Source organism: Trichomycterus rosablanca, chromosome 13 (assembly GCF_030014385.1).
Source record: "Trichomycterus rosablanca isolate fTriRos1 chromosome 13, fTriRos1.hap1, whole genome shotgun sequence".
NCBI classification, from domain to species: Eukaryota; Metazoa; Chordata; class Actinopteri; order Siluriformes; family Trichomycteridae; genus Trichomycterus; species Trichomycterus rosablanca.
In genome coordinates, this window is record NC_086000.1 from 21,038,173 (window position 1) to 21,065,663 (window position 27,491).

The following is a 27,491-nucleotide window of genomic DNA, read 5'->3' on the forward strand; positions in this document are numbered from 1 at the left end:
TGTAATTAATAGGAAAGATGGTAGGACTGTGGTAAGCATGACTTAAGTGTGTGCATGAATTTAAAATCTAAACTTACAATAATAATCACCCTAAAAGCACATGTGCAATTAATGTATTTGCTACTAAAAGGGGATATGCAGAATAAACCAGGGGTTGATGTAACTATTCAGTTTTGAATTGGTACCACATAGCACAGAGGAATTAGTTAAGTGAATCCAGCTTATTTATAGAAAGCTGAATAGGTTAAGCTACTTCTATGGTATAGACCTCTAGTTTTCTTAGTCAAGGGGAGTACTAGGAGTGTATAATTGTAATGTGCATATAAATATACACATACATACATACTTTTATATACACCTATACATATGTATGTTTGTATGTATGTATATACACACATACTTTTGAAAATATATAATTCCATCAACCAAACATTAACAAATGCATTTTATTTATAAGTAAGAAAAGACAGAACAGCTAGAAAAAGTAATTTTCTGAGATGACAAATCTTTACCAGTTTCAAATGTTTGTGATCTAATGATGGTAGAACTGTACAAAACAATGTATACAAAACATGAAACAAAATATTCTTAAATAAAATAAAGCAAATCTTAAATTATACCCCAAAATGAAAATAAATAACTAGTTAGTTATGTCAATAGCATAATAGAAAAAAAAGCAGGGCTTGGTTCCTATGTAGTGTTTAACCAGGCTAAGGGAATGTTATTAAAACTTAAGTTTATTTTACTATTCACAACTACAACACAACAAAAAAGCAGTATGTTCCTTTCAATGGCAAGAATTTATCAATGCAACAGACACAAGAAGAAAAATCTATACACAGTAGTCTAGAAAAGCAGTCAAGTCAAATAAAAAAAAAAAAAAAAGCACCACTGAGTTTTTCTTTCCAGGTCAGTGTGAATAAAGAGCACTATTTAAAACAGTGCAAATAATTGTCACAGCACAGGTTTATCCTGCGTCACCTCAGACATGGTCAAATGCTATTCTTTTTTATTATTACCTAATTTTAGAAGTTTATCCACATTAAATGTAGACATGTGCATCTCAAGTCTGTTAAAGTGTGCAGTGTCTAGGTCGTTTCTGTGGAGGTGACGTTTGGTCAGCCAAGGAGAGTCTCCGCAGTTCAGAGTAGAAGTAGTCCTGAAGCCTGATGCCAGCTTTAAATTCACTGGTGTGCTGAGGGTTGTATTCAAGGCAGTTGGAAAACATCAGCTTCACATCATTTATAAACTCAGCTGCAAGAACACACAAATGCAGAAGTGAGAACTAAAGCACCTTTGGACATTTTACCAGAAGTGCAAAAAACTTTAGTCTGGACAAAGACTGACCACCACCTGCTGTAATAAAACCTGTGTATATGTAACCAAAAGCAATAATCAAATCACTTACATGCAGTTTGGTATTCACAGTTGTTGACCCTCTCCCTGATTGTACTTAAAGCAATTGGTTTCTTAATAATATCATAGTAATCGGGCACCTGTAGAAAGAACAAAACCAGCATGAAGACCTGAAAATTCACCAAAATTAAATTGACAGGGCAAAACACAGTGGTATGAAAAATGGATATCCCTGTGCCAGTGGACATTTTTGGAGGGCATATGTACAGTGTATCACAAAAGTGAGTACACCCCTCACATTTCTGCAAATATTTCATTATATCTTTTCATGGGACAACACTATAGACATGAAACTTGGATATAACTTAGAGTAGTCAGTGTACAGCTTGTATAGCAGTGTAGATTTACTGTCTTCTGAAAATAACTCAACACACCCATTAATGTCTAAATAGCTGGCAACATAAGTGAGTACACCCCACAGTGAACATGTCCAAATTGTGCCCAAATGTGTCGTTGTCCCTCCCTGGTGTCATGTGTCAAGGTCCCAGGTGTAAATGGGGAGCAGGGCTGTTAAATTTGGTGTTTTGGGTACAATTCTCTCATACTGGCCACTGGATATTCAACATGGCACCTCATGGCAAAGAACTCTCTGAGGATGTGAGAAATAGAATTGTTGCTCTCCACAAAGATGGCCTGGGCTATAAGAAGATTGCTAACACCCTGAAACTGAGCTACAGCATGGTGGCCAAGGTCATACAGCGGTTTTCCAGGACAGGTTCCACTCGGAACAGGCTTCGCCAGGGTCGACCAAAGAAGTTGAGTCCACGTGTTCGGCATCATATCCAGAGGTTGGCTTTAAAAAATAGACACGAGTGCTGCCAGCATTGCTGCAGAGGTTGAAGACGTGGGAGGTCAGCCCGTCAGTGCTCAGACCATACGCCGCACACTGCATCAACTCGGTCTGCATGGTCGTCATCCCAGAAGGAAGCTGACGCACAAGAAAGCCCGCAAACAGTTTGCTGAAGACAAGCAGTCCAAGAACATGGATTACTGGAATGCCCTGTGGTCTGACGAGACCAAGATAAACTTGTTTGGCTCAGATGGTGTCCAGCATGTGTGGCGGCGCCCTGGTGAGAAGTACCAAGACAACTGTATCTTGCCTACAGTCAAGCATGGTGGTGGTAGCATCATGGTCTTGGGCTGCATGAGTGTTGCTGGCACTGGGGAGCTGCAGTTCATTGAGGGAAACATGAATTCCAACATGTACTGTGACATTCTGAAACAGAGCATGATCCCCTGCCTTCGAAAACTGGGCCTCATGGCAGTTTTCCAACAGGATAACGACCCCAAACACAACCTCCAAGATGACAACTGCCTTGCTGAGGAAGCTGAAGGTAAAGGTGATGGACTAAACCCAATTGAGCACCTGTGGCACATCCTCAAGTGGAAGGTGGAGGAGTTCAAGGTGTCTAACATCCACCAGCTCCCTGATGTCATCATGGAGGAGTGGAAGAGAATTCCAGTAGCAGAAGAGGATTCCAGTAGCAACCTGTGCAGCTCTGGTGAATTCCATGCCCAGGAGGGTTAAGGCAGTGCTGGATAATAATGGTGGTCACACAAAATATTGACACTTTGGGCACAATTTGGACATGTTCACTGTGGGGTGTACTCACTTATGTTGCCAGCCATTTAGACATTAATGGCTGTGTGTTGAGTTATTTTCAGAAGACAGTAAATCTACACTGCTATACAAGTTGTACACTGACTACTCTAAGTTATATACTATAAGTTTTATTTCTATAGTGTTGTCCCATTAAAGATATAATGAAATATTTGCAGAAATGTGAGGGGTGTACTCACTTTTGTGATGCACTGTACTTGTAAAAGTTTCGGTCGTAGTTTAGAATTGATGATATTTAATCAGTGGATTCAATGGATCATTACATCCATGTGCTTTATCATTTAGCTTCGTGATATCTGTGGGGAAATTTTCCTTCAGCTTTTTCTGATAAATTATTAAGCTTTATACAACAGTTAGTTCCAACCTTACAATCTGATTGGTTGAGAAGCGTTCTAATCGCGCTGATATTCGTGATAACAGCATGGTTTTTTCACACCACAACTGTATTACTCCGCTGACGCGTTGCCATTAACGACAGGCTTCATGCACACAAACGCGCATACAGGCGACACAGACTTTTTTCCCCGATCGCGTTTTAAATCCGTTATCTGATATACAATCTAGCGCACTGTGTACGGACCATAAATCAATTGTCTAATTCACTAGCTAGTGCACTATGTAGGGAACACATATCCATGATCTGATGCACAATCTAGTGCACTATGTAGGGAACATTAATGTGTTTGTGATGCGAACAGTTAGCTTAATAGCCCAGTTAGCAGCTCCTAGAAGTTCTGTTCTCACCCATATCCTTTGGTGTGTGCAGGAGGTTTTTTTATTTCTTTTTTCCCTTTGGAGGTTCTTACCTTCTTCTTGTTCTTCTTACCTCCCTGAAATGAGTTTTTGCAACTTGGGATGTCTGCTTTGTAGTGTTAAACTTTATATTCGGTGTGGAACTACTTTTTGGCGGAAGGTATTGTCAGTATTAAAGCATATTTATTATGAAATTCAGGGCTTCTTTGATTTATTTTCTTTCTTTATTTTGTAAAAACTGTTGTATAAAAGCAATAGAACACTTGAGGTCGTGTGTTATCGCGAATAACATCACGGCTGAGATTATCTACGACCAAATCACAGCCGTGATGTTATTCGCGATAACACACTCCCTCTCGTGTTCTATTGCTTAAATATGCCAAATAATAGTCAGGGGAGCATATAGAAAAGTATAATATGTATAGGTGGATGGCAAAAAAAGTTTGAATGCCACTGATTTGGCTGATTACTAGACGTAAAAAAAACCCTACTTTGTTCAGAATTTTTATATTATTATTGATATCATAACTAGGGATGCATCAATACCATTTTTTCCCAACCGAGTACAAGTACATGCATTTTTGTACTTGCCGATACCGATACCTATTTAGAATACCGTTTTTTTTTTAACAAAAACACACGTGAGAAGTGACGAGAAGTTTAATGATACCACGTCCAAAAATGCACATCAACAAGTAGCGAGTGATCAAAGTGTTTGTGCGCTGATGTGATGAAATCAAGGAGGAAAAATAAATGAATCTGAGTGGATTTGGCAACACAAATAGCATTTATTGTTCTGTAGTGAGTTGGAGGTTAACAAATATTTTTGCAATGTTGGTGTTTTGTTGTTGTGTTTTGTAGAGAACGATCAGGTCAGAAATACTGTAAAACGTGTGTATTCTGATATAAACTATATTATCCCCCTGTCCCACTTGTTTACACTCCCTCACACCGTATCCTGCGTTCTCATTGGCTGTTCGACATGTCACTCATTCCCAGTCGCACATCTCAGATCAGATATCTGACGTGCTAGAAAACTCGATTCGGTCGCCGAGCGAAAATCAGGGCAAAAATCGTGTAGTGTGAACTAAGCATAACGCAGCAACGTGCACTAGGCACATGGTATCGGATGTTTAGTATCGGAGCCTCGTTTGCGAGTACGAGTACAAGTTAATGAGCCGATACCAGTATCGGTACTCATGCATCTCTAATCATAACTATACTCCAAAACCATTTCTAAGAACATTAGTAGTTAACCAGAGGTAACCGGTAGTAACTAAAGTAAATTTTACATGCAGTACCTGAGTTCTGGACACTAGTTTCATGAAGGGCCAGCTATCTTCATGTCTAACTAGGTCTACAGTGAGTTGTTCACACAATGAGAGCTCGTGGATGCCAATAGTTCTCCCTGAGCTACGCCGAGTGTTGGAGGAGCTACTTTGTGTCCGCTTGTGGACCACTTTGGCTTTGGGGGAGACCTCTGCTGGACAAACAAAGAAAGAAGCAATATATTTTCAGTGCTGTGAACTAAATGTAGCTATCTTATATATACTTATTATTTATAATACTTACTTAATACTTTTTGTTTTTTAATGTATTTAATATATTACACATTTTACATATTTATTTTATGTATCTTTCAAGATTCAATTTTGCAATCTTTTTTACCCCATAAATAATTATTTGGCAAAGATGCAAGGTGTCGATTATAATCGTCTTTCCTGTAAATTTGTTTCAAATAGAAATATTATAGATAGGGCCCTACTAAATTCACAGGAAAATGTGCTTAATTTCACAGATCTTAAAGATTTTTAAAGAAAAGTGCCACATTTTACAGCAGTCTGTGTTTGGACAGTTATGCTTCAAAGAGTTGAAGGCTAAAAAAAAAAAAAAAAGAGGACAGCCAGCAACAAGATAGCAATGAACGAGCCATTAAGACACCTGACGACCCAAACATAAGACAGGATATTTGGAGAAACACTATCCCATATGGTCGAAATTGGAAACTGATTTGACTTAATAATAGTCACTTAATAATAGGATGACCTCCCACTGAAGATTTGTTCATTTTTGTAAGTTCAGTAATTCACTCTGTGGACCTTTCCCCACACTGGCAAGATATTTGCCTACATAACCTAGTTCTAGTGCAAATTAAAATAAACAAATACATACATTTGGCACAAGCAGTTATGAATGTTTCACTTTACTACTTCTTTTAACAATTTAACTTATTTTGAATGATTTTAGTACATAATATGACTTTAATGTCATGGTTAAATTAATTACCTGTGCTGGTTCTTTTCTTTGAGTCCTTTTGGGTTGCTGGTGGGCTTGATTGAGAGCTTTTGGCTGCCGTCCCATTAGTGTTCAAGGCCTCGAGGCTAAGACGAGCACTAAAGCGGGTGCCAGACCGGGAAGGGGGCTTTCCATTGGACATTGGTGTGGTCTTCTTTCCTGTGCTTTTGAAGCCTCCTTTATTGGCAGAGCTGCTTTGTTTGGGTGTATTTTGCTTGCTCTGAGGAGTGGAATGATTTGATTCAGCTTGTCTGGCTCTGCTAGATCCTCCACCTTTTGAACTTCGTATAGGAAACTTTACAGCAGCTTTTTTAGAGACACTGGAAAATAAGTGGACAAGACTTTAATTATTATACCTGATATTTTTTTCATTACAGGAAGTCAATTAATCACACATCCTGAGTTGACTAATCAATAAAATTATCCAACCTTTCCTTCTCCTCTTCCTCAGACTCTTCTTCAGACTCCTCCTCTTCCTCCTCCTCAGACTGTTCTTCCTTTTCATCAGACTCATCTTCTAGCTCTTCCTCAGAGTCAACAGAGGAGCGTTGACGAGAGTTTATGCGATGAGAACGTTGTTTGGGACGGCACTCTGGGCATAACCAGTCTTCGTTGGGAACAGCCTAGGCAGCAACATATTTATTATACAGAGGGGAAAACGCTAATTGGTGTAAAGTTCTAGATGCATATATAAAAGCTAAAACATACCTTCAGCTTAGGACGGACACAGTAGATGTGATGACCTCGGTCACAACCATCACAGAGCAACATGTTTTCGCTGTCACCCTTTTTGCGGCACACCTTACAGCGTGCGTTTAAGATAGACTTAGCCCAGAGCACACTGCGCTCCAGTGTGGAGAGATGCAGAAAAAGCTGTGAGAGACTTGTGCAGGCCAACAGAGATTCTCTCCAGCGCTCCAGCACGGTTTTCACTTGTCGCCCACAATCACTTCCATCTACAGCACAGGAGTCAGACACATGCAGGAAATATATAAAGCCCTTACAACTACATGAAGTATGACTGAAGTTTGGATTATTAATAACTACAAAATTGACCAGGTTTTTATTTTAGTAAGTCTGGTCTTTTAATCAAAGAACTAGTCTATTTATCATGCTTATCTATAGTCACTGGGCATTTCCAGCTTACCATCTTTCTCACTAGACTGGTCATCATCTTTCTTCTTGTCTTTTCTCCTAGCTTTTTGGTCTTTTTTGCTGTCTTCATCACCTTGTTCACAAAGAATGCAAACAGTATTACAACCTCAGAAAAAGCACTTTCTATAACAGAATCCATTTAACTGCTTTAAAACAGAATCAGACATTTGGAAGTACCATATCTTACCTAATGGAGCTTTAAGGAATTTTCGTTCTATGCCCTGCTCTATCTGAGTGAGGGCCAGTGCAAGGTAGTGCACATTGTTGCTGATGGGCTGCGGTGTGCCAGCACTAGTGGATGTGGCACTCTGGCTCTCATTCTTTAACTCCTGAAACCTAAGCAACATAAACACAATCAGAAATCAGAAAGCAGACCAATATCTGTCTCACCTTCCTTAGGGTTAACTAATTTTGATTGCTAACTGTTTAATAACATTTACCTGTCTTTGATATGACTCTCATCTATCTCCATGGCTTCCTCATCACCATTGACTTGAAAAGCCAATAGTTCATAATTGCTATTCTCCAGTGCTGTTCTCCAGACAGTCCTCTCCATCACCTAATAATTATAACAGAAAAAAAATTGCATTAAACATTTACTCCTACTGTCATTTGTCATTATTACAGTGGCTGAATGCAGGCCAGTATACCTTAATTGTACCAAGAGTGCCCTGAAAGATACGGTCCTCAATGTCCAACAGTAGATCCCTGAGACGATTTTCCATGTGGAGCTCAGCAGGTGCAGTGCTTTCTAAAGTAGTTGGGCCATTTTTGCTCTTCACAGTGCTCCCTTTGGTCTCAATCAGGGCTTTATCTGCATAATTGCACAACAATTAAAATCTTTAACATTATTTATGAGATAAGAAAAGACATGGAATGTGACCAATATAGCTATAAAAACATGATGATTTATTAAAACTGTATGGCGCATCATGATGCTTGACAAGCATCAGTTTGCTATAGGAATCCAGAATAATTAGCTTAATAATCATGCCTACTATATGGCATTAATTGAGTGATGCAATTGTCTGTTTCACTTTGCATGATGTAAACCTTAAACTAAGTTTTCTGTTTGACTGTACCTGAGTGGTGATAGCGCTCTACTGACGTACTACTAAGCTGCTGAACGATGCGTTCTTTCTCCTGCTGAAGAGCATCTTTAAGTGCACTCTCTCTATGTCCTCGTGGGTTCAGTGCCTCAATTAGTTGATCCAGTTCTGCAGGAGTGCTGTAAAAACCCCAGTGATTTGGGCGATTCACATAAACAGAAGTGCTTTGAAGTGGTTTAGACTCTTCTTCTGATGCCACAGTTTTTATAGGACTCAGGCTGCTAGAGAGCTCTTCTGTTTTGGGTTCAGGCACAGGACGAGGCTCTAGCATGTCTTCTGTGAGGCCGAAATAATCATCTTCAACAAAAAGTGCTCCAGCTGAGGGGAATAGCCAGTATCGACGATAAAGGCGGTCACGGCCTAAAGGAAGGATGTAAGTGCAGGCTGCAGCCTTGTGAATGCGCTCCAATAGCTCCTTCTCTTTCAGTTGTTGTTGCTGGAGTTCCTCAGGGCTCAGGCGCTCTTTCACCACCTCTTCGCTTATCTGCTTCTGCTTTGGCGTGCTGCTTTTACCTAGAGATTGAAAAATGAGATAATAAATGTGGAGCTGAAACAATCTAAACATTACAAAAAGGTGAGCAATAGAAATCAAGTACGTAACCTTTAATACTATTAAAATAATCTATATAATTTTCTTTCAGGTCCAGAAAGATACTAAAATGGCCTTGAAACATATTTCTTCAAATAAACTGCCTAACTGTAGTTATGGGCATTTTGAGATAAGTAGATATATTTTTATTGCCATTCATTGACTTTTGAATGTTAGCACACCTTTCCCTTTTGTTATGTTGTCTTTCCTTTGTTAAAGACAGCTAAGAGATTTTCCACCCTTGTCATCACACACATACTCCATTTCATTCATCCAGTTCCAAAAAACTTGTGGCAATTGTGGCGTATGTGGTCATTAAAAAAAAAAAAAAAAAAATTCTATTTATGCAGCACACCCTTTTTCTCCCAAACAAGGCATATACAGTTACCCAGCTGAAACTTTCCTCCATGCTGCAGACACCTACTATGACCAAGGAGTGCCTCAACCAACACGACACATATGCAGAGAGATTCACACAAAGAGCAGTATCATGTTTTGTGGAGTGTCATGCACTGGCTTCCATTATTGAACATTACTGTGTAGATGCCTTAAATCAGCCAGCAGAGGCAGCAGTAATAAAAAAATCCATTCTACAAGCTCTCCCGACAGACATAGCCAATCATGTCTGTGTTAATGCCCTGTAGGTAGATAGCACAGCTGAGATAAGAACTCAGAGCTCCCCTGTGGTGGGCTAGTTCATTAGACTGTGGCACAACCAGAGCACCAAAACCTAATTTCTTTATGAGGGATATTTTTCTGAATAAATGCAATTTTTCAGTGCAAGATTAGGCTAATTCTTATAACCCTTTTTAATTATCTTCACCAGGGGTGCCAATAATTGTGGCTGAGACTATACAGTGCCTTGCAAAAGTATTCGGCCCCCTTGAACTTTTCAACCTTTTGCCACATTTCAGGCTTCAAACATAACGATATGAAATTGTAATTTTTTGTGAAGAATCAACAACAAGTGCGACACAATCGTGAAGTGGAACGAAATTTATTGGATATTTTAAACTTTTTTTAGAAATAAAAAACTAAAAAGTGGGGCGTGCAATATTATTCGGCCCCTTTACTTTCAGTGCAGCAAACTCACTCCAGAAGTTCAGTGAGGATCTCTGAATGATCCAATGTTGACCTAAATGACTGATGGTGATAAATAGAATCCACCTGTGTGTAATCAAGTCTCCGTATAAATGCACCTGCTCTGTGATAGTCTCAGAGTTCTGTTTAAAGCGCAGAGAGCATCATGAAGACCAAGGAACACACCAGGCAGGTCCGAGATACTGTTGTGGAGAAGTTTAAAGCCGGATTTGGATACAAAAAGATTTCCCAAGCTATAAACATCTCAAGGAGCACTGTGCAAGCGATCATATTGAAATGGAAGGAGTATCAGACCACTGCAAATCTACCAAGACCCGGCCGTCCCTCTAAACTTTCAGCTCAAACAAGGAGAAGACTGATCAGAGATGCAGCCAAGAGGCCCATGATCACTCTGAATGAACTGCAGAGATCTACAGCTGAGGTGGGAGACTCTGTCCATAGGACACAATCAGTCGTACATTGCACAAATCTGGCCTTTATGGAAGAGTGGCAAGAAGAAAGCCATTTCTCAAAGATATCCATAAAAAGTCACCTGGGAGACACACCAAGCATGTGGAAGAAGGTGCTCTGGTCAGATGAAACCAAAATCAAACTTTTTGGCCACAATGCAAAACGTTATGTTTGGCGTAAAAGCAACACAGCTCATCACCCTGAACACACCATCCCCACTGTCAAACATGGTGGTGGCAGCATCATGGTTTGGGCCTGCTTTTCTTCAGCAGGGACAGGGAAGATGGTTAAAATTTATGGGAAGATGGATGGAGCCAAATACAGGACCATTCTGGAAGAAAACCTGTTGCAGTCTGCAAAAGACCTGAGACTGGGACGGAGATTTATCTTCCAACAAGACAATGAACCAAAACATAAAGCAAAATCTACAATGGAATGGTTCACAAATAAACGTATCCAGGTGTTAGAATGGCCAAGTCAAAGTCCAGACCTGAATCCCATCGAGAATCTGTGGAAAGAGCTGAAAACTGCTGTTCACAAACGCTCTCCATCCAACCTCACTGAGCTCGAGCTGTTTTGCAAGGAAGAATGGGCAAAAATTTCTGTCTCTCGATGTGCAAAACTGATAGAGACATACCCCAAGCGACTTGCAGCTGTAATCGCAGCAAAAGGTGGCGCTACAAAGTATTAACGCAAGGGGGCCGAATAATATTGCACGCCCCACTTTTCAGTTTTTTATTTCTAAAAAAAGTTTAAAATATCCAATAAATTTCGTTCCACTTCACGATTGTGTCCCACTTGTTGTTGATTCTTCACAAAAAATTACAATTTCATATCGTTATGTTTGAAGCCTGAAATGTGGCAAAAGGTTGAAAAGTTCAAGGGGGCCGAATACTTTTGCAAGGCACTGTATGTAACTAGCTGAACATGTCAGATATTTTCAATTACAATAAAGCTTTACCAAGTACTTTCAAAAAAGCCTGATTTCTTAATACAGCATAAATTTATTTTGACATCAGGGCAAAGATAATGAAAAAAATAAGTAGAATTAGCCATCCAAGGAGTAAAAAATTGAGCAAGTTAATCTTTTACATGATTGTGTGAATATATGGGGGGGATACAGATTAAGAACATTTTAAAATGCTCAAATGAAATTAAATATGCATTACAAATCAATATCAAAGAAACATCGACATGTTAAAAGATCTACCTCTCTTGGATTTGCTGTGTGATGCGTGTTCCTCTTCATCCTCAGTTTGTTGGTCTATGTGTCCATCCTGACTCTCTGTACTGGTGTCCATCTCCTCTCTACAAAAAACAAGCATCACTGCTTAGTAAAAGTCTCATTTCATTGCACCTTAAGGTCAAGAGTAATATAACTTTGTGTCCCTTACCCTGCTACATGTGTGCCATTCCTCACTTCCTCTCCTTTAAGTTTTTCATGTTTCTCTTTAAGTTTTTGTTCCTGCTCTCTTAGCTTCTCCTCTTTTCTCTTACGAACTCTGGTGGTAGGAGAAACAGTGCATCTGAAAAGCTTGTAACCACTGCAAGTTTGCAATGAAGAGGACCAACAGTGAACAGTGCTATATGATTGTGTGCTTTAATGGTTAACAGTACCTGATAGCAGCCTCCTCTCTCTCTCTACGGTGCTGTTCAGCTCTTAGTTCTCTGAGCTCCGTCTTAGCTGCTCTCTGTTCATCAGCATTATCTTCAATGAAGTCGCGAGTGGAGACAAGAGTCAGCAGCTTCCCACATAAAGCATGCAGGATCTTCAGCTTTTCCCCTGCCATCACATTTGGAAGATTAGAAATCTGACCACTCAAGCTATAAGCACATTATTATTGATTGCAGCAATCAGTGACTAACTGTTTCAGTGAATGAGCGAACCCAAAATCAAAACATGCTAAAAAATTTTTGTTTGCAGCCGATGTTTTAACAAAGCACAGTAACAGCACAGTAAAAAAAAATATACAAAACTATTACATACACGCTATGTTGGACATACACTTGCTGACAATTTAATGATTGATGGTTGCTAGGGTGTTGTGCTTTTTAATGAAAGGTGTATATCTGGGTGGTAGGCTGCAGATTTTTTGTACTTGTTTATATTACATTATTTAATGACCACCAACAGTGCTGTTACCAATGTGCTAATTAATATAAAAGTATATTTATTTTATATTTATTAAGTATATTTAAAATTGTGAAAAGGTATGGATATTTCAAAATATATAAGACTTTGTGCTCCCAGGGCCAGAACAGCAATAATTTTAAAATGAAAGAAGCTTGGTACGACCTTTCTAAAGCTGGCCAATGAAGAAAATTGGACATCCAGGTAAGATTAATTGGGTTTTTGCAACTTTCCTAAATCAATCTATTGCATCAGAGATTGGAGAACTGGTTAGATGAATAAACGACACTTCTGTATGACATGGCATATGACAGCCCACTTGGAGTTAAAAGACATGTTTAAGAAACAAGATCCTCTCGTGTCTGATAAGACGAAGATGAGCTTAAAGCCAAAACAATTCTTGTGTAGCTACAGGGCAAGTCTTTGAATGTCCTTGAGTTTACAGCCACTCACCCTTCAATCTGACTTAAATGGATCTGCCATGAAACATGGAATACACTAACCAAATTCAGGTATAAATTCAATAAGACCTAAGACTGTAATTGCTGACAAAGAAACTTCTGCAAGGACCTGAATAGTTTTGTAAAAAATAGTTTTTCATCTTTTGATTGTTAAGTTACTATTAAAAAAATAAAATATGTTTTCATGTCATCAGTGTGGGTGATTAAGCATAGACTGATGGATAAAATTGGCAGGTAAAAGTGTGCAAAAGATCTGGGGGTCTGAATACTTTCTGAATTAAGTGCATTTTTATTTTGAGATTATAGCTAAACTACTGGACAATCCTACACATTTTAATACAAGTTTAGATACACAGATTTTGACAAATTGGCAAATTAAAGAAACCTTAAAAGGACAAAGAGTACCTATATGGTAACAATGTCTGAATAAATGTTAGTGTTCAAAAAGCTTTAAGTTATTGACTGGCAAGAGTCTGATGAACAGAAAAAAAAAGGATGAGTACCTACCAGGCTGCAAATCGTACACAGCAGTGCAGGAGAGCTTCTTGAGCAAGCTTGGGTTAGAGATGCGCAGCTCCACACATGGGTCATCTGTTGAGCCAAAGCCTCCCTGCTTCTGGTAACGAAACTTGGCGTTGGTGTAGATGCACTCTGATCCAGAGGCCAGGATGTGCAGCCTCAGAATCTCAGAAAGAGTACAGCTGTCCAGATCCAGCTGTTTTAAACTACAGCCTACAGAAAAATTAACACCAGTCAGAATTTTAAGTGACTAAATTATTTCATTGTGCCACTAGAGCCAAAGCCAAGAGGGAAAAGCTGCCCAAGCTGGAGCTAGACCTCGATGTTTTCTCTGTGACATCCAATTTTAGTCATAAAAAAGCCGAATGTCACAACTAATTACTACATCAGTAATATTACTCGAGGTACTTTCCTTAATCCATGTAATACTCCAAAAATAGGGAAAGAGCTTCCAAAAATTACAGGGCATTACTGCAAGGTCCTTCTAACTGGGTGCTCTGGTAGATCCATAAACAAGCTCAAATAGGTTAAAATGCCACAGCTTGAGTGCTAACCAGAAAGTTTGAGCATTAGTTCTATTCTATCATTTGTACACTGGCTGCCATTTAGCATAAAATAAATAATATTTCTAAATATTTTTATTAACCCATTACGTGCTACATGTCCTGGTGTAAATGTCAATTGCTACACTCACAAAGTTTTAATATCCACAATATTTTTTTCACCTTGGTGGAGTTGAGGCCAGGCAGCAGCCAGTGAGGCCACAGCACTGATGGCAGACTGCGTGGGGTCAGCATCATCATCCAGAACCTCAGTAAGATCTATAAATTAAAACAAACAAAAAATAAATAAATAGATGTGTACAAAATATTTCTACTATCACAGCCTTGACGTGGCAGATGCATGCCAAAATACTTACTAGATTTATCACTAAATTCAAGCAAGGTCACTTTTAAGATTAAAAAGGTCTTATTGCCAGAAAAAACCCCCCAAATTTGGCTTATTTTAATCCCACCCAAAAGAAACACTTCATTAAAACTGTATGCAAAATAAAGTAATGCTAAAAATATCTAAAATGTTATATTTAGTCACAACATTTCATATTTTGCTTGAAAGTGCTTTACTATCCTGTAAACACAACACACTCCAACCTTTGGTGTCAGCTTCCACCACCTGCTCTTTGGCCACCTCCTCTTGCTCTTCATCCAGGGCCTGAAAAATGGCTGAGAGGAAAAAGAAGAGAAGCTCGCAAAGTGGCCCTTCAGGATTGCAGCCCACCAAAGCCTCCTCTAGAATCTCTGTTACGACAAGAAACAAAAAATTACAAAGGCTTTGAAGTAAAATATACAATTAATTAAATTTGCTGTGTGTGATTACATGCCTCTCTTACCTAGTGAGATATCATCAGGGAATTCATCCTTGAGGTCAAATAGTTCTCCAAATGCCTTTAGAAACTCCAGCACCATTAGTGCATCTCCAAACAGCTCTGGAGACAGACCTGTTTTTACCGGCAGAGGTTTTGGAAGCTCCTACATAGATAGGCCAAAGAGGAAAAAAATCCATTGCGTGGTTTTAACGCTTGCTAACACATAGGAACTTATGACAATTTGCAATGCAGAACCAACATCTACCTTAAGGTCATCACACTCCATGTCCTCTCGAGGTTTACTCCACAGCTTCAGCCTTTCAGCATATTTTTTCTTCTCCTCCTTCAACTTTTCTCGTTCCTGAGAAAAAAAGAATAATGCAGATATATACAGGGGTTGGACAAAATAACTGAAACACCTGGTTTTAGACCACAATAATTTATTAGTATGGTGTAGGGCCTCCTTTTGCGGCCAATACAGCATCAATTCGTCTTGGAAATGACATATACAAGTCCTGCACAGTGGTCAGAGGGATTTTAAGCCATTCTTCTTGCAGGATAGTGGCCAGGTCACTACGTGATGCTGGTGGAGGAAAACGTTTCCTGACTCGCTTCTCCAAAACACCCCAGAGTGGCTCAATAATATTTAGATCTGGTGACTGTGCAGGCCATGGGAGATGTTCAACTTCACTTTCATGTTCATCAAACCAATCTTTCACCAGTCTTGCTGTGTGTATTGGTGCATTGTCATCCTGATACACGGCACCGCCATTGGATGCACATGGTCCTCCAGAATGGTTCGGTAGTCCTTGGCAGTGACGCACCCATCTAGCACAAGTATTGGGCCAAGGGAATGCCATGATATGGCAGCCCAAACCATCACTGATCCACCCCCATGCTTCACTCTGGGCATGCAACAGTCTGGGTGGTACGCTTCTTTGGGGCTTCTCCACACCGTAACTCTCCCGGATGTGGGGAAAACAGTAAAGGTGGACTCATCAGAGAACGATACATGTTTCACATTGTCCACAGCCCAAGATTTGCGCTCCTTGCACCATTGAAACCGACGTTTGGCATTGGCACGAGTGAGCAAAGGTTTGGCTATAGCAGCCCGGCCGTGTATATTGACCCTGTGGAGCTCCCGACGGACAGTTCTGGTGGAAACAGGAGAGTTGAGGTGCACATTTAATTCTGCCGTGATTTGGGCAGCCGTGGTTTTATGTTTTTTGGATACAATCCGGGTTAGCACCCGAACATCCCTTTCAGACAGCTTCCTCTTGCGTCCACAGTTAATCCTGTTGGATGTGGTTTGTCCTTCTTGGTAGTATGCTGACATTACCCTGGAAAATAATTCATGGTCATGTCTTTACATATCTTCAGAGGTTTGGTGTTAAACTCACCTTCTCTTTCTCCAATTTCATCCGTTCCTTTTGTTCTTTTCGTTTTAGTTTTTCTTCCTCAAACACTCTCTTTATCTCCTCTTTCTTCCTTTCTTTGTCCACTTTCTCCTTTCTTTTGGCTTCCATCAAATCTTCTCTTTCTCTCTTGAGTTTTGCTTCCCCCCCAAAATGAGCCATTAATAATAATGAAAGCATTTAAGGCGGAATTATTTTTAAATACGTAACCAAAAACAGAAATTGTATATGTATTTATCAATCACTTTTATATCAATTCACTAGTAAATGATTAAGTGATTAAGACATCATGGTCTACCTTCTGCCATCATTTCTTTCCTTTGCATCAGTGTTAACTTTTCTTCTGCAGCTGTCATTATATTTGGACTCACTACTGAATTCCTCTGAAGAAAAATAAACTCTTGTTATCACATTTTAAATCACCCAGTGTTCTTGTAGCAGTTTATTAGTGTAGTCAGATAAATAAAGCATGTGATATCAAAGCATCCAAAATAAAAGGAGACCCAAGACATAAACTCACCTGCCCAGGAGATGTTATATTGGGGGGACGACCTCTGCTCTTTCCAGAAGGACTGAAGAAAAAGACTGGGGGCTCATCCGGAAAGAAGTCAGAGAAACTTTGCTCTTTTAGCTTGTATTTTGCAACTGTTGATGGCTATGATTCAAAACCAAACACTTTTAAAAGTATACTGACAATGCTTTATAAACAGATTCATCCACAGTTCAGTGTAAAAAATCAAAATAAGATAAAGACGTACTTTAAGTCTGATGGTCCCGTTTATGGGTTCACAGTGTTGTTTAAGAAGCAATTTTAGTCTATCGCGAGTGAACACATTCTTCTTACGACTGCAGTAGAAAGCCAAAGATAAAGTTGTATTAGTGGTAATAATAAAAATATTTATTACCAAAATATTCTTAATAAATATATGTATAAAATTAAGTAGCATTTACACAGTACATACACAAAGAAGAAGCTTATAAGCATATCAATTGTTATGTAAAAGGCATAAGGCATCATGGCAAAAGGAAAAACATGTCCCCCCCCCCATAATTAAACCCACTACAGCAGGGGTCATCAAACTACGGCCCGATGCTTTCATCTGACCGGCCCCTGTAACCACAGCAGCAATACATGTTGTCTGGCCCCTGTTCATCTTTAAACTCACAGTATTATAGCGGAAGAAAAATAACAGAAAAAACAAAAATTGGCCACCTGGAGTCTCCGTAGATTACACAGCAGCGATCCAATGGGTGGCGCTCCAAGCATGGTGGGTTCGGCGAGAGGAGTGATTGTGCGTATCAATAGAGAGATGACTGACCGCTGCCACTGCACTGTGTTGCACAGCAGTTAAATGGAATTTCATTATGAAAATCGTTGTGTCCTGTGTTGATTTCATTAAAACTAAACCTCTTAACTACATGCAGATTCAGGAATTATTGTCCTGTTTGGACGCGAACAATTTTACTTGGTATACGACCTTTGTTTGGAATACGACTCGCGTGCTAGAACTTGTACGGGTCAAAATGAGTAGCGACACCGCACGCTACTCTTGTTTACCTCTCACGAGACAAAGCCACGAGCGTTAACGGTGTGCCGTATTGCTAGGCAACATGAGGGCGAACATAACATTCGCAAACTATTACACTATTTCTTGGACGAAACACCCGCTTAATGATCAGGATTACTGTTTATATTAATCTGGACATTTCCATGTATAGTACATGACTTAAAATAGTGTTCAACCAAGTTTGTACTTTTTCTTTTTAGTGGCGTATTAATATGGAATGATGTGAGGTGGTGACAGGTGCGCTTATATCGGTGATTTTACAACGGCTTCGAACGCGGCTCAGCCAATCAGATTTTAGGACCGGAACTATCAGTTTTATACATTATTTTATACAACCCCATCAACGTATAATATGCCAATAACAATAGGATTTTTTTTCATGGGAACGGATGAATCATTTTCTCTTTATTTCTTATGGGAAAAATTCGTTTGGTATACGTCCTGTTTGGTATGAATCCAAGGATCTGGAACAGATTAAGGACGTATGCCGAAGTACCACTGTACCTGTGAGCAGACTTTATCGAAGTTTAAACACCTTAAATCTCCAACTAGATTCAGACTCACTCATCAACACTTATTACCTATTATGGACTGGCAGTAACAAATATGGAACCTGATGCGGACTGTCTCGTCAGGCAAAAGCAGGCTCACAGTTCACACTGATTTTTGGGGAAACACTGTATGAGTTGGGATAATGGAAATGATTAAAATAAATAAAATGTCTGCATTATCATTATGAAGTAAAATTATACTACAGTTATACACAGCAGACAATACATCCAGTATACATAGTAAATAGCTTTTTTTGGGGTGTGTTTACTATTTCATCTGCGGTCCGGCCCCCCGAAACACTGAAGAACAGTAATCCGGCCCTTAAGTTAAAAAGTTTGAAGACCCCTGCACTACAGCATAGGTCATATAAAACCAGCAAACAATTTTACTTAAATGGTTTTAATTAGGTGTATAGATTGCTACAGTATGGTTTAAAAGAAAAAAAAGTGGAGGGAGTATTTTAATCATATGGATGTAAAATGCAACAGTTTAAAGAGTTGAAAAAGATCAGAAAACAGACAAATTACTTAAATGTGTACATTAGTAGAATAAATAATTGTAATCTTACACAATCTGAGAAGATTTCGCAAAGATGGGCTCACCAGCCTCTGGATTCTGGACCTTATATTTAAACAAGGATGAGTTGATAGGCTTCTGTTTACTGCTTATTTAAAAGAAAGAAGAAAAAAAACACACATTAGAATCATGGGTAGAGAAATATGATGAACTTCACACAATTCTTAATAAACAATGTTATTATTTCACTTTCTTATAAAATTACATTTTAAGAGCTGCGATATTTATCCTTTGACCAATACTTTTTTTCTATTTATGTTTTTTTTTTTTTCATTTTTTCATGTTTTTCCGTCAGGAGTGGAGGTCAGCAGCAGTAGAGGTACCGAAAAGCGATGGGGGCAATTGAATATAACTAAAAAAATGTATACAAAAACTTGTAGGTTAGACATATTACCTTAAGTGTAGCATGCACGACTTTGAAATGGTTTCGAAATAATTGTTTTGCCACACTTAATCTCTAAGTACAAGTACATGATGGTCACACAGTACATGATCTATTTACCACCAAGACAAAGCAACTTGTTTCTGCACTCCTTTGTTCACAGCAGAGAGATTATCTATGTGAACAATGCTGTGCCCCATAGGTTATATACCGAATATATGGTGTGCTTAAAATAGTATTAACACTGGTGCTCAGTCAGCACAACAGTATCAAGTTTGAATGTTAGCTATGCTATTGGATAGACACCAACAAAGGCACAGTTGGCTGTGTCTGATTAAAGTAAAAGGTCGAATAAGTTCCTGATTGCTGTTGCTATTGCGGTTACTGCTGGCTGGTTGAAGTGTCTGCACAAGTAATGGTTAATTCAAAAACAGCAGTGTGACTCTCTGAACACAATGCTGCTCTTTGCGAGACCCTGTCTGCAGCAGGAGAAAAGCCATCCGAGGGTTGCCTCGGTCAGGGTGGGAGGCTGCTTAATTCTGGGTTTGAAAACAGGTGTTGGGTAGCTCACATGACTGACTGCTGATTTGACATTGACAAAACCATTAGACAAAATTGGTTCTTGACAATTAATGTATTTTTTCAATGAAAAGCATTGAGAACAGCTCAAATCATGGCAGACCTTCCGTTGTGCCATATAATGAATGCTTACCGATTAGGTGTTGTTTTAGGGGTCTTGGGTGAAACAACAATGACGTCATCATCATCATCGTCACTGATGACAATGGAATCTTCTTCTGCATGATGTTTAACATGACCATTAGAAGTCCCATTGGAATAAGGATAAATCACTTCTAAGATCTGGCAGTGCCGTCTGAAGAACATAAGAATAAAATAAAATAAGAATAAACAAAATGCACCTAACATACAAACCCAACTTAATTGTATTTTGTAAATATAAACAAATCTTGACTTTTATGCTGTGAAGAATATTTGAGTTATACTGGAACCATTACACAATAAGCAGGTGTACAGGTAATAGGTGAGGGTAACTTGATATGGTATGAAAATGAGAATCTACCAAAGGCTCAGTCTATGCAGTCTAGGCTTACCACTTTATGCCAATCATCATAAGAGTATGGTTAATCAGTTTAAAAACATTTCTTAATGCAAGATGGTAAATATTGTAGCTGTTTCAGCATCTACCAGACATAATATTGTGAAAACATCCATAAAATTTGGAGAAATCTTATTCTCTGTAGGGCAAGGCCGGAAACCACTGCCGAACGCACCTGACCCTTTAGCCCTTAGACGACATGAGAAACCACATGGTACTGTAATAAACATGCAATAGCAACATGGGGTTGGGAGTAATTTGGAAACGTCACTTAACACAGAACACCATTTCTAGTGTCTGACAAAATAGGCAAGTAATTTATAGATTGTGAGTTGTAAAAGCAAAACAACTATTTTAATACATGGGTTTGGATTTACAATTTGTAAACTTGTATACTTATCACTTGTTAAAAGATATAGATAATAATAAGTGTAAAAGATGACTAACATGATGAATAGGGAAAACTATTCACTCCCGAGAGACTGCATTATTTAAGACAATATTCTTTTAAAATTATGCAATAATTAAACATTCAGTACATTACCTTGCACCAGAGTGACTGACAACATCCACCATCTCCCCTAGAAAGTAGCGGTCCTTCACGAAAGAATAGACCTCATCACATATCTCATGCAACCGTGAACGATGTGTTAGGGCAGTCAGGTGCAAGAGGGGCAGAAGTAAATTAGAAGGAAAGCTCTGTAGATGAAGCTTGGCCTTTTTCTCACTCTCCAGGGCCTCCTGGTAGGTCAAGCCAGGTCTGCCTGTGATAGCACAACTCCATACCAGACTGTTACAAAGGATAGTCCGCTCAAAGAATTCACTGTAAAACATCATCAAATATATAAGCAACAAAAGTAAAAACTGAAGAAAACATCAACTTAGGTCAATCTAAATAGAAAATATTTGTTATTTAGAACTATTGCACAAGTCTTACTGATGAGAAATACATTCTGGAGAAAAAAAAACTTTATTTCAGAATCTTTTTATTAATACAGTAAAGCAATTGAAAATGTTATCATCATCTATTTATTCATTTTTCCATTTTTTTTACCCAATTCGGTCATGTCCAATCAGAGCTTATCTCTCCCTTGTCGCCACTTCCACTCCTGATCAAGAAGTGCCAAGGCTATCAAGCACCCCCTCAGACGTGTTCAGCCACCAATCGCTTCTTTTCACCTGCCGGGGATAAGTTCTGGCAGGGCGCAGTTACGGATGCATGATCAGCCACTCCCATGCAGGCGCCTCAGCTGCATGGGAGTGACACATAGCCAGCAGAGTCAGCAGAGGTCAGACACATAGCCAATCATGTGTCTGTGAAGGTACCCAGCCGACTGGGGCAATGGTAGGTATGGCAGATTAGTTTACAATCTACTGGCCTCTGAAGGCATTAAACAAAAATGAATGACAACCTGTAAAGAACGCATGTATGTGAAAAAAAATCCTTATGTTTGTTTCCATTATTGCTATTGTTTTATTAGATAATTCAAAAAAATGTTTGTTTATATTAAGATAACTCCTTAACCCAACAGGTGGAATTGCCTTTTGCAGCAATGGCTGCAACTAAATGCTTATATAATTTGAAGGTCGTCTTGCACTTTACTGTGATAAATTTTGGCTCAAATTTCTTTGGAGAACAGCTTTAAAGCCAGACACCAACTTTTCTGTTGCCAGTTTGACATCTGGCAAAAGAATAAGTTGACATAAAGCAAGATAGTGCATTCTTTCATAACTGTCACACAACACATTTTGGTTTCATTTTCAGTTAGAGATCGCACAAAAGTAGGGTAAGTGTATCTTCAGTTAATCACTTTTTAAATTGGAATAATTAAGAAAAATTAAAAACTGAAAACTCTTAAGTAAAAGACCCTTTGATGTGGAACTCCAAAAAATGGTCAGGTGCATCATGTTTGCCTTTCCCTGAGATGTGTCTAAAAATCAACTGGAGTCCACCTGTGGCTATCTGAATTGATTAATCGTAGTTTAGAAAATCACACACCTGAGTCTATAAAAGCTCACAACAGGGATGCAAATTTTGCTTATTTCTTTTAACTGATAACCAACAGTCATTAGTCGAAGGTTAATCAAAAACTGACAGGCTTACAGCATCTCATTAAAATAACACATAACTGAGTTTTTATAGCAAAACGTTACACATTTTATTGATTATTAAACAATATAACATAGCAAACATGGCAGTATTATACAACATTAAGATTCAGAATGTAGCATTTAGAATGTAAATAAACTAAGATTGTTAAGTCAGTAAAACAAGTATGTGTTAACTAAACATGCTAATCACAAGTTGAAAGGCAGTCTGTATTTTCAAGCCTTTCCTGCTATTAGTGCACTTATTATAGATAAGATGATTCCACCAATCATCTGGAGTGTATACTTTAAGTCATGCAAATTAAGAGGTGGTGCCTCTATGGATCTGTTAGTCCAGCACAAGTCACAAATGCTAGATTTGATCAAGGTCTGGGAAATTTGGAGGTCATTACTTTAAACTCTATGCCATTTCGCTTAAACCTTTCCTGAAACATTTTTGCAGTGTGACAGGGCATATTATCCTGCTGGAAGAAGCCATTCCCATTAGACATTACTATTGCCATGAAGGGCGTTCTTGGTCTGCAGCCATGTTTAGGTAGGTGGTATATGTCAAAGTAACATCCGTGTGAAAGCCAGGATCCAAGTTTTCCTATTGTAGGCACTTTTGGCAGTGGATAAGGGTCAATATGGGTTCTGTCTGTGGCAATGCAGTCCCATGAGCAGCAAACTGTGAAGCATTGTGTATTCTGGCACCTTTCAATCATACCCAGTACTAACTTCTTTAGCAGTTTGTGCTACAGCAGCTGTGTGATGGGATCAGACTGGCAAGCTTTTGCTCCCTACATGCATCAATAAGCCTAGGACACCTACAACCCTGTCACCAGTTGTCCCTCCTTGAACCATTTTTGGCAGGTACTAAACACTGCATGCTGGAAATATTCACAACACCTGGCATTTGAAGATGCACTGACCCAGTCCTTTATCCAACACAATTTGGATCATGTTCAAATTGCTTAAATCCTTACACGAACTGTTTACTTGATGCCTAATATACCTTAACAAGTGCCAATATAATGAGAATCGGTGTTATCCAGTTCACCCGTCAGTGTGTTTGTGTTGTCTGATTCGTTAATATGTATGCAAACACACAATTCAACGTCTCTCACACAACTTTTCTCTAAATGATTTAACATGTGCTTATTTTTAACATTTTGTTACCGTCATGAAAACCAAAACACTGTTTAAATTTGAAACGGATGTATGACTGAAAAAATGTTAAACAAAAACAAAATTACCCCCTCAACACACATGTTTATATAAATAACAACACCAGTGCTGTTTTTAGAAATGTATCGTGGTGTAATTCGTCATAAATCAACATCAAATCGCATAACCCTTAGTACATATATTGTAAGAGGAGACGACATAGGCAAACACAATAGCTGCTACCACGTTTCTAGCTAAACATTAAGTTGGGCGTCTGAAGTTAGCAACACACTGAATCCCAACAAAAGAAAATTATAAACATTTGAAGTGGAGTCACCAAAGCATGCTCCACATAAGTCTTACTCTCAAAAACTAACCGACTTTACATTTTCAAATAAAAACTTAACTTTACAATTAGTAGTTATTTAACAGTATGCTAGCTAGCACATTAACATTATTCACAGCACCGGCCTAAGCAAACTGCTGATTAGTAACTCAGCTACTTCGGTGTACACCTGCCAATTCACACTCACATTTATAAACAGATAAAGTATCGAATGAAAGAAATGTAATTTATTTCAAAATCTCAAAGTCAAGGTAAAGCTGCATAAACGACGGTAATTGTTTAAGTTAAGGAGAACAAACTTTTCAGCACGACCTCGGCTGTCACTGTTGACTGACTCTTCAGTTTGATGCCGTTGCTAGCTATCTTGCTAACTTGGCTAATATCCCAGTAACTTCAAGTGAATATAAAATTAGACAACTTACTCGTATGTTCTGAAGATTTCATGAGTTACTTTACAAAGAAAAACTTCTTCATCCGGCTGAAGATCAGCAGGAGGTTTCTGCCTGACGAAAGGCTTTTTATGAAGAAGAGGCATCTTTCTTTATCTCTGCGTTTTTGTGCTGTTGATGCTGCTGGCGCTTAATGTATGGTAGGTACCTAGAATTTCAAAAAAAGGGAGGGAAACTGAAAGTAAGAACTCTTTAAATTTGACCTCTTACACAGAAGAAACTCTTTGTCAACCGTCCAAATCCTAACATAGTAAAACCAAGACATAAAGTCACTAGAAGAAGAGAAATAAGAAGAGGAAATGCAGCCTTTGTTAATGACACACTGTTCCAGTCACACACTGAGTGACGTTACATCCAGCCCACACGCAAATGTGCTCTCAATGAGCTGCTATTTCTTTTTTTAAATTCTCAGAAATATGTAGTAATTTATCACAAAGTTAACAATAATCACCTTTATCAGTTGTATGATGCGAATGAGAACATTCACTCCAGAAGGAATTGAGAAAGCTGTGAACTAGTTGTACTTAGCGGCATGAGCGTGTTGTCGACAAGTTTCAATCCGCTTTAGTTACGAGACCGAAGAGTGGGCGGGATTTAAGAAGTTTCAGCATTTCTATTGGTTGTTCAAACTGTTTCTCATTCGGCTACTGCAATGTGGGCAGGAGATGCTGCGATAATGGTTTTTTGTTTGTTTATTAGGATTTTAACGTCATGTTTTACACTTTGGTTACATTCATGACAGGAACGGTAGTTACTCATTACACAAGATTCCTCAGTACACAAGGTTATATCGAACACAGTCATGGACAATTTAGTGTCTCCAATTCACCTCACTTGCATGTTTTTGGACTGTGGGAGGAAACCGGAGCACCCGGAGGAAACCCACACAGACACGGGGAGAACATGCAAACTCCACACAGAAAGGACACGGACCGCCCCACCTGGGGATCGAACCCAGGACACTGTGAGGCGACAGTGCTACCCACTTAGCCACCGTGCCGCCCCTGCGATAATGGACTTTTATAACACTGCTTTTCTATCAGTGCCCATTGTGTAAGATCATAAAAGTAACTGCAGCGTGTTTTGCATTATTTTCAATTGAAGTACAGAACCAGCAAAGCACTGATTAATATGCAGCTGTAGAATAGCGGTTAAGGTGCTGGACTAGTAATCAGTAGGATGCTGGTTCAAGCCCCACCACTGCAAGGTTGCTGCTGTTGGGCCCTTGAGCAAGGCTCTTAACCAAGTGCTTAGACTGTATACTGTTACACTACTGTAAGTCTGCTAAATGCCGAAAATGTAAATGTAATATCAGCTGTTTGCCCTGTCCACTGAATGGTGTTACATACATCTGAAATTAAATAAACAAATCTTAAAGCTTCCTAACCAAGCCTTAAGGTTGGCTCTAACCTTAAAGCTTTAAGCGTTAAGATTTGTTTATTTAATTTCAGGTTTATGAAACACCATTCAGTGGACAGGGCAAACAGTTGATATTAAACAGTGCTTTGCTAATTATATACTTAATTCAATAATAAAAAATGTTTTATAGTAAATATAATCAAAATTAGATCCTCAAACAACTAGAGCCCATGAAAATTGACGCTTTTATTTAAAAGGTTGAATTTGGTATGCACAAATAGGTGCATCTGCTTTGTCACTTTTTACATTACCTCTTCTACTGCCAGGGATCTACTTTTCGCCCTGCAGAATTTTTACCCAGGCCTGCCCCACTTCCACAAAACTGATCCAAAAACGTAATTCATTATATCTAACTACCCTAAACAGATCTCTGTGTAATATGCATTTTCTTCAAGTTTTATTTATCTACCTGAGAGCTATGCTGCAAGGTTACTGTGCAAATGTAAACATGCCTTTCTAACTTTACCTTATAAAACAACTTGTGTGTTTACAATCTTCCAACTGTTACATTTTTTAACAGCACCAGATTGTGGTTTCTTAGATTGTGGATATTTTCTTTTCTGGATCTTAGTGAAAACTACAAGTTACTTTTCAGTTACTTCAGAATGATAAATAGCCCATCTCTTTGTGAGGTCTGTTGGTATAAATGCTTTTGAACTTGCTGAAGAAGACTTCTGAGAGTGCCTTGGATGACGAAGAACATTAACAAATGGATCCTCTACCAAATCAAATCCAAACTCTCCAAAAGTCCAGATAATCACACTAAAACTCTCTTATTTTGGACCTATTATTAGAAGAACCAATTAATTGGAAAATACTGCTTAGGACAGCTCAGAGTATACAATCATCTGTCAGTTTGCCCTCACAAATAACTTTGAACATGGAGAGAGACCAGCTTTACCATTAATCATAAAATTAAGTAAAGCCTTCACACTAACAATTTAATTCAGTCTTTATCAGATAGCAATTTATTTTAGGTGCAGCAGATCCAGAATAAAGATTGGCATTGGGCCTGATGTGCAATGAATAAAGAAGTACAATTAAACAATTGGGGAGATACAATAAGTGCAATCACAATTCACAATTTAAAAATTATATTACTTACTTGTAATTTACTTGTAACTTATATGATCCCCCCCCTTTGTAGATACTTGCTTGATGTTTAAATTTGGTCTCGGTGGCCCTAATTCTTAAGTTGCAAATTTATCCTGATTACTACGACGACTGAATGGCATTTCCGTTAATGACACGATGGAGTTGCTCCGAACTGAGGTAATGGTAGTCATGGTGACGAGATCGCGACACCAGGTTACCTGTGACGCAAGCACATAAGTGCGAGCCCTCCCGGAACCCATTCAGATTGAATTGCAGCGCCTGCAGTTCGAAAAAGAGTGCCTTAACATGAGAGCCTATGAGAGCAATCCGGGGCGATTTTCAGTCAGACTG

The 27,491-nt window shown here is 38.8% G+C and overlaps 1 protein-coding gene across 3 annotated transcripts; it reads right to left on the reverse strand.

Annotated features, from left to right (window-relative positions):
- Window positions 1-432: 432 nt before the first annotated feature.
- baz1a (bromodomain adjacent to zinc finger domain, 1A) lies at window positions 433-25,159 on the reverse strand. Of its 3 annotated transcripts, none has more exons than XM_063007317.1 (28): window positions 25,078-25,159; window positions 24,600-24,774; window positions 21,121-21,399; window positions 20,172-20,333; window positions 19,070-19,162; window positions 17,140-17,227; window positions 16,902-17,036; window positions 16,680-16,764; window positions 16,367-16,521; window positions 15,232-15,327; window positions 14,991-15,129; window positions 14,752-14,898; window positions 14,326-14,421; window positions 13,589-13,813; window positions 12,107-12,272; window positions 11,884-11,991; window positions 11,700-11,797; window positions 8,323-8,862; window positions 7,891-8,054; window positions 7,681-7,799; window positions 7,428-7,576; window positions 7,233-7,313; window positions 6,794-7,041; window positions 6,515-6,708; window positions 6,077-6,405; window positions 5,092-5,273; window positions 1,409-1,496; window positions 433-1,254 (listed from the first exon to the last, which is right to left on the reverse strand). In XM_063007317.1, the coding sequence occupies exons 2-28, from the start codon at window positions 24,710-24,712 to the stop codon at window positions 1,073-1,075; spliced, it is 4,461 nt and encodes a 1,486-aa protein (XP_062863387.1). In that variant the 5' UTR covers window positions 24,713-24,774; window positions 25,078-25,159; the 3' UTR covers window positions 433-1,072. The 3 variants fall into 3 exon arrangements, with proteins under 3 accessions (XP_062863387.1, XP_062863386.1, XP_062863385.1); XM_063007316.1 differs by having other exon boundaries at window positions 5,092-5,270; window positions 19,070-19,165; XM_063007315.1 differs by having other exon boundaries at window positions 19,070-19,165.
- Window positions 25,160-27,491: the final 2,332 nt, after the last annotated feature.